This window comes from Excalfactoria chinensis, chromosome 2, assembly GCF_039878825.1.
Source record: "Excalfactoria chinensis isolate bCotChi1 chromosome 2, bCotChi1.hap2, whole genome shotgun sequence".
NCBI lineage: Eukaryota > Metazoa > Chordata > Aves > Galliformes > Phasianidae > Excalfactoria > Excalfactoria chinensis.
Window position 1 is genome coordinate 88536938 of NC_092826.1, and position 14255 is coordinate 88551192.

At 34.2% G+C, this 14255-nt stretch overlaps 1 protein-coding gene across 3 annotated transcripts in view; it reads left to right on the plus strand.

The window, feature by feature from the left end:
- The window catches only part of ATP9B (ATPase phospholipid transporting 9B (putative)), a 149560-nt gene that overhangs the window by 65522 nt on the left and 69783 nt on the right, over positions 1–14255 (plus strand). For all 3 annotated transcript variants that reach the window (XR_011902803.1, XM_072328536.1, XM_072328535.1), the window contains exons 9-11: positions 1753–1833; positions 8540–8615; positions 13953–14029. Coding sequence is in view for 2 of the 3 variants with exons in the window: in XM_072328536.1 (XP_072184637.1) it covers positions 1753–1833; positions 8540–8615; positions 13953–14029 (234 nt within the window). In the remaining variant the exon portion in view is untranslated. The remainder of the gene's footprint in view (positions 1–1752; positions 1834–8539; positions 8616–13952; positions 14030–14255) is intronic.

The window sequence follows — 14255 nt, forward strand, 5'->3', positions numbered from 1 at the left end:
CATTGTGCAAATATCTACATGCTTTAAGAGGTAGATATTTCTGCTTCTTTTTATTCTAATCATGCTCTTACTAAGAAATTCTTTGTAAGTTCTTGGCTGGCACATTTTGCTAGCAGTTTTTATTGTGTATGTGTGTGGTGTTAGTTTTCTGCCATACCATCCACTACTGAGACTTTATTTTTCATTACATAATAAAGCACACAATAACCCAGATTAGCTGAATTGTAGGTGATAACAGATTCAGAAGAAGTGAATGATGAGGATATAGGACACTGCTTGTGTATTAGTTTCATATGAATTATTTCTCATGAAGCTGGTGAGTGTAGATAGGAAGAACAAGGATGCAGTGAATGAAACTTAGTGTGAAAGACTAAAATAAGTGGTTAATAGTTTAAAGATTAAGATAATTTGAGAGTTCTGATTAAATTAATGTTTTAAAAGGTATATGAAATACTGTCTTTGTAAGGTATGAAGTGAAAGACATTTTTCTGCAGAATATATGCTGAAATACAAATTAATGATTTATAGAACTACACGTTTTATAAATGAAATCAAACATGCTTGATAAAGTCACTAAAGATTAGAAAACTTTTTCACTCTTACCTGGAAAAGTGGAAGATTATATTCAGGAATCTATCACTGTTGTGTCAGAGTAACAGAAAGATACAGATGTGTGGACTTTAAAGCTCATTGACACATATGTGGACAATGACAGCTTTTATTTTCGTAGTGTTCAAATTGTTTTATTTAAAATCAGAACTTTGATGTATTTGAATTACGATAAGAAAATGATTGTCGTATTTTGAAAATAGCTGTATTTGAGCCAAGGTACCATTAGGCATCCATAAAGGAGACTGTAAAATTAATTCAATTTTGAAGCTAGTGTATTCTAGCTCACACAAGCAGGGTATATTAACTATATAATTGGCTTCCTGAAGTAAGGTGTATTATTAGCCTTTTGCAAGATAAATAAGTAAATAAAGGGTGGAAGTAACCTGAATAATTAGGTGCTAGACACTGTAAGAAGGTAGATGTCCTTCCATTTCATCATGCGTTGGGAGTGTTAGTTTCACTGGGTGTTGGTATCAAGCTGCTGCTTCTCACTAAGGCTGCATTGTGATAGGTCTACTCATTCTGAAATCTCAGTTGCTGTTGGTCCTGACCATCAAAACTTACTTAAGACTGCAGAAGTTTTCATGGGATGGCTGCAGATGGATATACTGAGCGCTTCAGTGTTTAAGAAAAGTTAATTGCTTGACCTATTATTCAGCTAGTTGTTGTCTTGTTGGAAAAGTATTTTGTTTCCAGTTTTAAGAATAATATGAAACCAAGAACCCTTATTTTTTTTAGAGCATCCAGCAAAATAGTTTTAAGGTTACACTAAAAAAAAAAAATAAAAAAAATTAAACCCTCAAGCTCTTAAGAAAAAATAAATAAATAAATAAATAAATAAATAAATAAATAATATATTATATATATATGTATGTATATAATTCCCTATGCATAATAAATATAAAACAGTTTAATGCATGAAATATCAACATGCTTATGCTATTATTTTGGATCCGATTTCTTTATAGCAAGATGTACAGAAAAAAGTGAGGTGTTTTTTGTTTAAAACTACAATGCATTAAATTTGGGTTGGGGTGTTAAGAGTCATATAAACTGAAATAGTTACCATTAAAAAGTCCTTCAAAATACTTAATTAAATTCAAATTTAAATAATAGTATGTATGTTAATCTGTTTTACAGGATCTCTTTTCAATCAATGCTTATGTTTATGCTCAGAAGCCACAGCTGGATATTAATAGTTTTGAGGGTACCTTCACACGGGTAAGTAATGTCAATAAATACATTTCTATTCCTCTCTTCTTAGCATTCTCTTCTTAGCATTATGAGAATATATTTACATGTTCCTGTCATGGAAGTATTTACCAAAATAATTTGTAATTGAAATAGATATTGCAAAAAGCTAATACAAATAGAAGATCTGAAGAAATAAGGAATCTGGAATGGTATATTTGCTGACATCACTATAACATTCTTGTATGAAATTCTGTGTATTCATCTCATATGTCTAATATGTCATAGTGTCAAATTTAATGTATTCAAGTAGCCTCACACAATGCAGCTGACAGTTTCTGCGCAATAAATGTGTTCCTGGTTTAACAGCTTCTTTGGAAATATTAGCTTTTCCTTGAAAATTTCATTTACATTGAAAAATAAAACTAAAAGGTACTTCTGTGGGGACTTTATTAAATCTTTTTTAATTAGGTATATTTAAGACCAAATTGCAAACATTTTTGGTGAGATTTTCTCTGTTCCACTGGGTGGCCTGCTAATGTTAGTGCTTTAAAGCAAGTTGTCCAAACAGCTGGTAACAGTATAATAAATAGAAATATCGCTTTACAGATTTGTGGTACTATCTATGCTATTAGCAGATAGATTTTTTTATTTTAACCATACTCAATTGATTCATTCCTCGTGGTAGTTGGTTTTCGAAACATCTTGGTAGAATTAACTAATAGGGGAGGTATACAGGAAAAGTGTTTTTTCACCCAAGTGACTCAAACTGGTATTAGATTTTGTTCAGTAATCAGAATTCAAGTTCACCGTCTATGTGAATTTATGATACTGCACCTGTTGAGTCTCAAAGTCAGATTTGTACCATTTACATACACGCTGTCTACAAAGTAAATGTCCTTTGCCCGCAACTTTCTGAATCTGTGACAGTTTTTGCTTAAACATTGCATTGACCAATTGCCCAAATACAGCTACTAACAGCTGTAATATTGTTACCCATCTGAACAGCTAAGCATATACTTTTCTAAATATAATTTGAACTCCTTGGAGTCTTTAACAGCTCTAGTACATGTGATCAAGTCATTGGGAAATCATAAGTAAACAGTTGCTCCCTGTTGTGGGTTCCATTTATACACACAGTAAGAGTGATATGATTCCAGCAGCTGTGATGTACCTTATGTTTTCACAGTTAGATTTGTATCGTTTTAACTGCTCAAGTAGGCATGGCAGTTCATTTTAAATTATTGTATGTAGGCATCTGAGGGCAGTGTCCTTGTGTTTGGATTTATATTGGATCTTACTGTACATAGTTCTAGAAGCCTTTTTTGCTTGTCATTAACAGCTTACTTTTTACAAAGTAAAGTATGTCAGTGTGTTACTTCAGAACACTTCCTAAGTTATCTTTCCAGTTTTTTTGTGAGCCCTTGCTTGTTGTACTAAATCAGTTTTTGCATCTTATCCCAATTTTACATTACATTAAAAAAAAAAAAAAAAAAAAAAAAAAAAAAAAAAAAAAAAAAAGAAAGAAAGAAAGAAAAAAGAAAAAGTAATGTGCTTAGTGATGCTGATGCATACATTTTTCCTACTTAGGCATTGGTGAGCAAAGAAATCTTGCAAAGGTAGGTTGACAGGGTGACAGCACACTGATTTTTCTTTTCTTTTTTCCTTATACTAACAGTATAGCAGCCAGATGATTTGAAAAAGTGCATGACCATAAATCAAAACAAATTTAGGTGCGCAGATGTAGTGTTTTTATGTGGGAACAACTTCTCTCCTCTGTGAGAAATATATTCACTACTAACCTAATAGCTGATTGAAGATGCGTTTCAGAGCACTCTTGCATGACTGCATCAAGAGAGATTAAAGCTCCACTGCATTCTGATGTCCATATGAAGTAATTTTTTATTGACCTCCATGGATTTTGGTGCATCATGTGCAGATAGTACATGAAAGTTGTGTGTGAGTGTCTTTGCATGGGCATGTGAGGAGGATTGTCTGACCCTTAAACAATAACATAAAATACTTGGATTCTGTGAAAATGTGTGAGATTGTTTCAGTTGTTCTCAGAGCATCCTCGATTCTTTGTCTGAGCTTATTTTGAAATACAGATTGCAAAGAACAGGAATTTACACATATAACTACCAGAGTTTATCACCTGTCTGCAGCTCCTCTGATGGTATTAATAAGTGTTCTGGTTTAACCCAGCAGGTAGCTCAGCACCACACAGTTAGTGGCTCACTTCCCTGCTTCTTACTGGGTTGGGGTATACAATCAAGAAAAAAATCCCACAAATTAGACCATGCTGAGATAGAACTATTTAGTAAGATAGAGAAAAGGAAAATGTAATTGTGTGTATATATGTGAATGTATACATCAAGTGATGCCCAAGTAATTGCTCACCACCCCCCAGCTGATGCCCAGCTAGCCCCTGAGCAGTGGAAATGAGCAAGATGAATTCTTACCCTCTTCAAAACTCCTTCCACTTGCTGTCATGTGGTATGAAATATCTCTTTGGCCAGTTTAAGTCAGCTGTCCTAATTCTGTTCCCTTCCAACTCCTTGGGCCCTTTGCTCTGAACAGCCTTGGCTCTATACAACACTGCTTAGCAGCAACTATAAACATTAGTGTGTTATGAACATTGCTTTTCTCCTTGAGCCAAAAACATAGCATCATACCAGACACTCTCAAGAAAATAATTCCATCCCAGCTGAAACTAAGACAGGAAGCTATTTCATCAATCCTGAAAAGTCATGAGAGAACTATTTTTCTTTAGGAAGAAAGTAGCCATACTTCTTAACCCAACTCTGCAGTTGGAGCCTAGACGTTATTCTAGAGCTGGTACGTCCAACCTGCAGCCTGCACATGGCCTGGCCCGGTTGGCCAGGCATGCACCCATTGCTCAGCAACAACTAAACCATTAGTGCGCTATTAATGTCTTATTGACTGCAACCAGGATATAAGGAGAGTAGTGCTGTGCAGTGCTGACTCAAGTGATGGCAAATAATTGTATGCATTTTGATATATTGACTAAACACGGGGCTCTTAATAGTACAGAATGTTCATTGGTGTCAAAAATACATAGTGATTTGTAGCTGACAGTTTTGCTCTGTCAACTAGTGTTTCAGTCCATCATGGTTGGACACCCATGTTTCTAGAGTATTGAATCAGTGTGTTCTGGCAGGCCCAGTATTTACCTTTTGCTTATGATTTACGTCCAGAATTGTGGAAGTTGTGTCTCTATGTCTTGTGACCTTCTCTGATTTTCTTACGTTTGGGCCTCTCTTCCATCATTCCCTTAGGAATCTTTTCCTTAAATTTCTCCTATGTTGCAGCTGTGCATTGTCACTTCATTCTCTGCATTCACTTTTTAGCTCTTTCTAAATCTTATTTTTTTAAAAGCCAGTAGAAATGCTAAAGTTTAGATTTCTTTGAATTCTAGTTTATCACCTGTAGTAAAATTCCTATGGCAGAGAACTATTTGACTATTTGGCAGAATGATTTCTCAATACCACAGATGTGATCTTGTTCAGGAACCAGTCCTTATTCCTTTTTTTTTTTTTTTTTTTTTTTTTTTTTTTTCATTTGTCCTTGCAGTCTCCCCACTTCCCATCCCTGAAAAGTATAAATAAAAATAATATGAAATTTCTGAACTCATGACCCCTAAAAATACTTCTTATTTTTTATTTGAGCAACTGGTTGACAGGGTTACGGCATCATCCATCTGGGTGCAGAAGGTATGGGATTTGGTAAATTGAATGAAGAGTAGAAAGGTGGAGATGTTGGATGAGGGCATACTGATGTGAAACAACTGTAATGAAAGTTAATTTACTTGCCAGACTATTCTGTTGATGAGCAAGATGTGTAAAAACAGATCTAGCTCTTTAAATATTATCCTATTTTGAATTACCTAAAAGGAGGTGTTTCACAAATGTCGCACATAGACATTGTGCAGGTGGATTTTTCTTTTCTGTAATGTCAGCTGTTCATTATCACGCAGGAGGTTCCAATTTCTTCTGAAAGTGTTGGAAGAACTTCATAATTCACTGACTCAAAATCTATTATCTGAAGAATATACTGAGGCAAAAAAATAAAATTTCTTTGCATACTATCCTATTCCTGACAGTACCCAGAAGTAGACTGCTGGGAAAAGAATAAGAAATAGGATGAGGAGATGATAATGCTTCTTCAGAAGATTCGTCTGTCTTGTAACTCATGACATGGGAACTTCTTAAGTCAGTGTTGGTTTCTCTAAGTAACCTACAATGAATTTCCCTTCTTTAAACTTAGCCAGCTCTGCCTTGGATCTGTGTAACCTTTTAGTGTTGAAACATCAAGAAGTGCTACAGGTTAATCACATACTTTTATGAAGAGCAATTACCTGTTTTATTTCTGCTGACTTATTAATTACTTCTTTCTTACTTTGAAAGATGCAGCAGTTATCTATTCTCAAAGGTGCATTTCATCTTTCTTATTAGAGAATTCCACTTTATTTAGTTATACCTGGTCTGGAAGGTAGTTTGACCATGCAGTTTGACCTTCGGAAATTTTTCCAGTTTTATTTTCTCTTTAGAGCAAGGAATGAGAAAGAAAGGCTTTAGAAATACATACAAATGTCACTATATGTTGATGATTGTAAAAGATTAAACTATTAATTCTGGTGGAGTTGCAGAGTTTGAGTGAGATGTGAGTTCTTTGAGGTCAGCTCTAATAATCCTGTATGTCTCATAGCAGCTCCTCTGATGAATGCTAGCATGATTTCTTCTTTGAGGCACAGCAGTGTGTACATAATAAATAAAAGCTTTTTTTTTTTTTTTCCACACTTGTGCATTAGTTTCTCTTGACCTAGGGATGCAGTGAGAAACTCCACAAATTTCTGATTTAGAATACTTCAGGAGAATTTCTTTCTCACCTCCACTTTGTAAATGTATAAACTAGAAAATCTGAAAAACTAGAATCCTGTGAATAATTTGTATTTAGATTTCTGAGTCTATTCAGTGCTTATCTAGGTTTTAAGAAGGTCAAAATAATCACAGAATCTTGATAACCCAAGTTAGACAGAAATCTGAGCATATTAAGGTAGGAGAAAATATTAAAAATGCAGTCTGTGGATGAGTCCTGTACTGGCATTTGTCTCAGATAAAAATTTTCAAGTATTACAGTGATGACTGAATGCTACCAGTCATACTTACTGATAATAATAGATAATAAAAGTATTAAATAATAATACTTCTGTAATATTTTATGCTTCAGTGATCAAGAGTTTATATGCTGCTGGCGCTACCAATAATTTTAAATATTGCTGTAGCTGCTGATCCTGTTTCTCCTTCAGAAATAGTTCCAGTCAGGTGGTCATTTTGCTACTTCTAAGCATTGCTTATTCAAGATGAAAGAGCATATAATGTCTGTTACTTGAAATGCAGTGATTCGTTCAAATGTAAAGGTATCCAGTGATAAGATTTGATTATAACCTTCAGATTAGGTTAATCCTTTCTAATTTCATATGCCTGATACTGGGATCAGAACTGGATTGATGTTGAAAGTCATTTTCATTTTAGTAACAGGTCATCAGATGTGTGCATCTTAGCCATCAGTCAAAGTTTAAAATTGATTTTTTAATTTTTTTACAAATACAGAAGCAAAAAAATTCAACCATTTTTTTAAACTATGTAAAAAAAACCCTACATTTTAACTATCCTTAAACTTCGTAGAGATGTCAGTGTGAAGCATTTTTACTGTTAGGTAGCAATATTTTGAAATTCACTTCTGACAGAATAGTTTTCTATGTGTCTTACACAAATCTTAATTAAGAGGAAAAATTTTTCTAGGGATCTTTGCAATTATCTATAAAAGTGTGTTTGAGATTTTTGTCTTTTTAGGAGCAGTAATTTGTAAGCAGTATCCCATGCTTGGTATTTTTTTTTCAAAATGAAGGTGAAAAATGGAGATAAAGATTTTGATAATTAATCTTATGAAAATGTATTGTGTATTTGGGTAATCAGTAATCTCTCATTTCTTGCAAAATGATTAGTGCAATCTGTAATCTGATCAAATGCACGTGATTGCCCTACCTGCTAAAGATTCCTGTAGCTGTAAACAATGCATTTCATAGCTGCTAAATAACAAATATGTAGATGCCCGTAATTAATTATGAAAAATTGTTCATTTACAGTTAGTGGACTGAGGCGAGGAGGGATGGAGGGGTGAGGGAGGTTCATGGAGTCTTAGAAACAATTTCGTATTGGAAGTGTTTTCCCATTGGATATGCATTTTGTGCATGTTCTAAGATAATGCAAGTGTGCTTGCATTTAAAACTCAAATAGTCTGTTGCTGTCACTTGGATTGCAAAATGATAATGACCATGATTTACTGTATCATTTAGAAATTATTAAAATAGTCATAGAGAACAAACCACTAATTTTTAGTGCTTAGCGTTCTTAACTCACTTTTAGATATGGCACATGGCTCCTCAATTTCATAAAGCTGAGGAAATAGCATGTTGCTTTTAAAAAGCAATATTGAGTTGATTTTTTTTCTCTGAACATAAGTAGGTTTACATAATACAACCTTGAATCACAAGTGAATTTTTTTAGTCAGAATCTTGATAATGTATTTTCAGGGAATGCTCTTACACAGCACTTTGATGCAAGGATCATATGCAAATTGTTGTTGATTTTGCATTGTTCTCAGGTATGACAGTGTGTAATGTTGATCTACTAGTTCTTCTTATTTTTCACAGGAAGACAGTGATCCAGCAGTTCATGAAAGCCTTAGTATAGAAAATACGTTATGGGCAAGCACTGTTGTTGCTTCAGGTAAGTAACATCAAATCTGAAAATACATTTAAAATACATTTTACACAGTGAAATATTGATGACTTTTGAAAATCTTTGAGTCTTTCAGGCTATTAATTTGTTGCTCCTTTGTTTGCATTCCCATCGATCTCCTTACATTACTGACAACATTTCCATATCTTTTTAATCCTGCTTAGTAGGTTTTTATACTTAAATTTTGCTGTTTGAGTAATGCTGTCTTTTTTATACCATGAAAGCTACTGAGCTTTTTCTCTCTAATTAAAACTTGTATATTGTAAAGTGTTATGTTCAGTCCACTGTGGATAGCGTCTTGCTGAAAAGCAAGTATGCTTTTATATGTGTTAAGAGATTTTTTTAATATACACACCATACTGAGGGTAAAACTTGCTTAAAATCTCTTATCAGGCAAATATTAATCAGAAATTATTCATCAGCTATATTGTTATGTAATTTTGATAAATTTTAAAATATTAGTGATGTTTTCCATGCCTTTCATGTATTATTAAGTAGGTACTGTATTCAGACTCTGCAATTATAAAATTTCATTTTAAACAGGAGAAAATTATTTTCTTTAATTTTCACCCCAGGTAAGAAGTTAAAAGTATGGTTGGGAGAGAAGAAGGCTATGCACAAAGACTGAATGAGGAGAGTGGGATTTCTAAAAAGTAGCTAGAATTTAAGATAAAAAACTAGAACATTTGGAAGTGTTAATCAAAAGGAGGGGTACAAACGGGAAGGAAGTAAAAGAGGAGAGGAGGGAGAAGAAGGGGGGCGAGGTGAGTGTCCACCTAACTAGCAAGGAGCTACCTTCCTAGTAGGGTTGTACTTTACATTGTCGAGGAGAATATTAAAATGAAAGTATTTGGAGGATTGTGGGGAGTAGATCAAGTTTAAGAAGTCGGCAAAGGACTCTATGACTGAGCACTCCTCTCTAGAGTCTGAGTTGACTGTCATGTTCTTTGAGGCTTAGTGTTGGTTTTCATTGCAACATTAAACTGTTCTCTGTGAAACTGTTTTATCGAGTGGATTGATGCCTGCAGTTGTCTTCACTTAGGTTATTAACTTAATTAGCTAAGATTTTAAACTGTGCATAAAACAGTGCTGCTTGTGAATTACAAGTTTTAATTACAAATGTTGCTTTCTCCAGTTTGGTTTTCACCAAATTTATACATGGAGAAAAACTACCTTGAAAGTAGATGCATTTGCAAAAGCAGTAATTCTGAATCAGCAATTTTGAATTTTAATTGAAAACTGCTTGTGTTTTTCATTTCCAGGGTGGATTATTTGGTTTTCTTGAGTAGTGCAGATAGTCTGAGGCCTCTTGGTCTGCCATCTGAACTTAGCACCCAGATTAATGGAAATGGTGGATGCTCACTGCCTGTGAGAGTAAAAGTAGAATGGATATATTAAATAATTCTTTTGTTTTCTTCTTAAGGATTTTGTTTATCAAGATTCTTAGGTTTGTTATTAATGTCAGTAGAAAAAAACACAGAGATAATTCTGAATGACCACAGCCCCTTCTGATGGAAATAATAATGTGATGAAGTAATTAAAAATGTCGTCATAAGTCCAGATCTTACAAGAATTACTCAGCAAATCTATGGCGGTAATTTTTCGTATTTGATGGGATTAGGTCCATAATAAAAAGCAGGAAGTGATTGCCTCAAGTCTGTTGCTTGTTTCGTAAAGAATTTATAAGGTCTTATAGGTGCACTGTGGGTGGATAGTCATAAATAAGACCATAATATGGAAAAATTAAGAAACTGTTAAATAACGAAGAGACAAAGAATGTCATCTGAAGAGCAATTAAATTAAAAAAGAGAACGCAGGAGGAAATAATGTTTTCTTATAATCCCACTGCATTCTCCCACATGTGAAGTGCTGGCTTGTTTCCATTGAGACTTCTTACATATATACTTTTTTAGTACACTGTTTTTATCAGGCCTATTTTCTTCCCCTTGTTCTTAGTGCTTTTACTTTTCAAAACTTTATTGTGCATCCTAGGAAAGGGTTACTAAGAGGGAGGCAGAAATAGGGAAAGACAGTGAAGTAGTGAGATATTTCCCCCATGAATCTGCTGGGAAATGAAATCAAGTTTAGCTCTTTTAGAAGCTTATGAGCCTGAATTAATTTGAATTTACACTTACAGGGAAAAAAAAAAAAAAAAAAAAAAAAAATGTAGAGAATCAAGACTGCAGGATGGAGTTTTACTGGAGTGTTTCTTTCAAGTTTTGTCTTCTGGACTCTTAAGAACCCCTTTATTTGAAGTCACTGTTTGTTTATCTCAGCCTATTTTCCTCTTTCCATAAACTGAATTCCTGACATTCCCTAGTACACAATAGATAAAAACATTGCTTCAGCTAGAATAGCCTGCTGTCTCACTACCTCAGTGTTAGTCAAAGTGAGATAGAAAGTCAAGGTCAGGCTAGGAAAAGTGTTTGGGGAATGGTGTGGGGAAACCTCAGAAAACTTGCGCTCGTTTGTTAATGCCTTGACAGTTTTAGGGGAAAGACACCACAAATCAATCACTTTTCAGCTCAGTAGCAGATGTAAGTGTATAAAGGTTTATCAGCTGCATGTTGAATTCGGAATGCTTTGTCACACACAATGTATTCTATATGCCCAGATTTTCTAGACTTAGAATGAATAGTCAGATACAGAAATGTAAATCTGAAGAGCTTTTTGCTCCTTACTCTAAAGCCCTGACAGACATCTGGATACTGTGTGTACAGAAAGTACAAAGACGAATTTGCTAGGTTCACACAGGAACTCTCAAGTCTAAACCATGCAGCCATCCTTTTGTTATTAGGTAAATGTTTTTACTGTGAAAAAATACTCTGTCATTTTCCATTTACAGACAATATCCAAGTGAATTTTAAAAAGATGACAGAAGGATACAGTATTATTGTGCAGATCTTAATATGTATATTACTGCAGTGAAATTTTTAGTGCTGAAATATGGTTTGTATCTTATGGCATGTAGATGATATGATTGTTTAAGTATCTGGGGAATTCTGTAAAGAATTTCTGATCTATTGTTCAAGGCCTTACCTTTCTTTTCATCTCCATTTACCAGTGTGTTTCAAACTGCTAAGGCAATTCTGTTTTCTGAGAGACCTTCTGAGATACTTACTGAGATTTATATTAATAGAAAAATGTGGTCATTTGGGCGAATATCATCAGTCTTAAATGTTGCTTTGGTTAAAATCAGAATAATTTGTATGGCTGTACAATTGTAAAATGCACAGCTTTGTGCCATGTTCCACGGGATTTTAATGAATTTCAATTGTCTCTTCTTTTAATACACTTTACATATTTTTTGTCTTACGAGTATAGTATGATCTTGCCATGGATTCTGAGTGTGCCTAACAATGCTTGTTAATTCTATACATGTCCTCTTTCATTAGTTTATCCAGGCATGCTGTCATAGAATCATAGATTCATAGAATGGCTTGGGTTGGAAGGGACCTCAAGGATCATCAGGTTCCAGCCACCCTGCCACAGACAGCGTTATCACCTGCTAGATCAAGTACTAGATCAGATTGCCCAGGGACCCATCCAACCTGGCCTTAAACACAACTTCTCTGGGCAACCTGTTCTAGCACCTCACCACTCTCTCAGTAAAAAACTTCACCCTGACATCTAATCTGAATCTCCTCTCCTTTAGTTTATAACCACTCCCACTTGTCCTATCCATATCTACCCATGCAAAAAAGTTGATTTCTCTCATGTTTATAAACTCCCTTAAAGTACTGGAAGGCCACAGTGAGATCTCCCCGCAGCCTTCTCTTTTCAAAGCAGATCAAGGTCAGTTCCTTCAGCAAGTTTATTCCGTTTCTATCTCCCCTAACACCTCTCTTCTTCATTAACCACTTTACTCTTAACAACCACTGCTTGCCATTTCTCATAGAAGTCCATACATAAAAACAGCATGGTCATTGTTTTTACCCTGGTAGTACAGGTATCTTTCCAGATACCCTGAATTGGACTCAGTTCAAGTCTGTTGGACTTCACCAGAGTTATGAAGAAAATTCAGTAGAGTGTTTATTATCTCACTTTCATCTTTGAAAATAACTTTTCAAGAAGTAGAATGAAAAACAGGTAGGACAGTTTGTTTCCCTGAACCAGCACAGCCAAATGTAACTTACTGAGGAATTTGGCATGAGAAATAGAACAGTCCTCAGCAGTTTTTCCTTAGCTGAACAACTCCGAAGCCAGAGTTCACTAGATTGCATGTAGTGGTTCCAAAGATGTTATATACAGTCACTGATGTTCTGTACAAGGTTTCAAAGTTTGCAGTGGTATTCTCATTCTCAACTAAATGAAACTTCCTTTCTTAAACCTTCATATAGTTTTCCTTTTAAATCTCCTTTTTTATGGCCTGTTATGTTGTAGCAACAATGACAACAGATCTTTTACTTGATGATCCAAAGGTAAATTAAGTTAATGTCAGCTAGAAGTGTAATTCTTATAATACTTGTAATAGAATTTTTAGAGCCAGCTGAGCTTGGTGTTTCCAACAAGTCATGTTAATTATTTGCTCATAACGTTAAGATGAAAAATAACCACATGGTTTATAATAACACTGAATTATATCTTACCATTTGAAAAAAATTGAAATATTCTTTATTTATACTATTGTGTGAGATGCATAGTAGTAAAAATCTAAACAGTAGTAAAAATCGGAATTTTTATTTAATAGAAAGATGTTTCCATTGATGCTGAAAACCAGTTTTCACAGAACATCCAGTAAAATCGACAAGATAATTGGAACTAGAGAATTCTCTTAATATGTTAATAAAAAATGAGAGTATTTATGTGTGGGAGTCTATAAAAGTAATGCATTGAGTGAACTGTGTGTTAGATCATGATAGATGACAGTGCTAGCTGGAAATTTGTGTATGGTCATAGAATCATTACGGTTGGAAAGACCAGTAAGACGACTAAGGTCATCTAGTCCAGTTTTATTCAGCAATATTGTACTCTTTTTTTTTTTTTTTTTTTTTTTTTTTTTTTTTTTTTCCTTTTGAAGAACAGTTATTTATGCTTTGTTAATTTCAAGAAAGGAGTTGAGAAAACTTTCAGTTTGAGTACAAGTCTTTAACCAGCTACATTTAGATTTTTGTACTTTCATTGAGAAGAATGAAAGCATATAGTAATTTTTATAGATGTTAATTAGGAAGTTACAACAATCCTTTATAATAAATTCTGCAAAAGCAGCGTTCACAATATTATAAACACTGCATGTATGTTTGTTTTATATGTTTGAAGGATTGTACATTACTGCTGCTTTTAATTAGACCTTTTTTTCTTAACTACTTTTTCTTTGTTTTTCAGGAACTGTAATTGGTGTTGTCATCTACACAGGGAAGGAAACCCGAAGTGTAATGAACACATCTAATCCAAAAAATAAGGTCAGTTAGCCTTACTGTGTGATTTCCTTCTTTTATTTTCATAAAACATAAATAAATGTACCTATAAGCAAAGATCTACATGCTCCAATGCATTCTGTGTGTGTTGCATTGAATGGAGTGTTGATGCAAGAAGTGAATTTTGCCTCAGTCTCATACCACAATTAAAACTATTCTTCCTTTAGCTAGGCCTATTATGGGCACTAATGAAAATATATTTTTTCACATA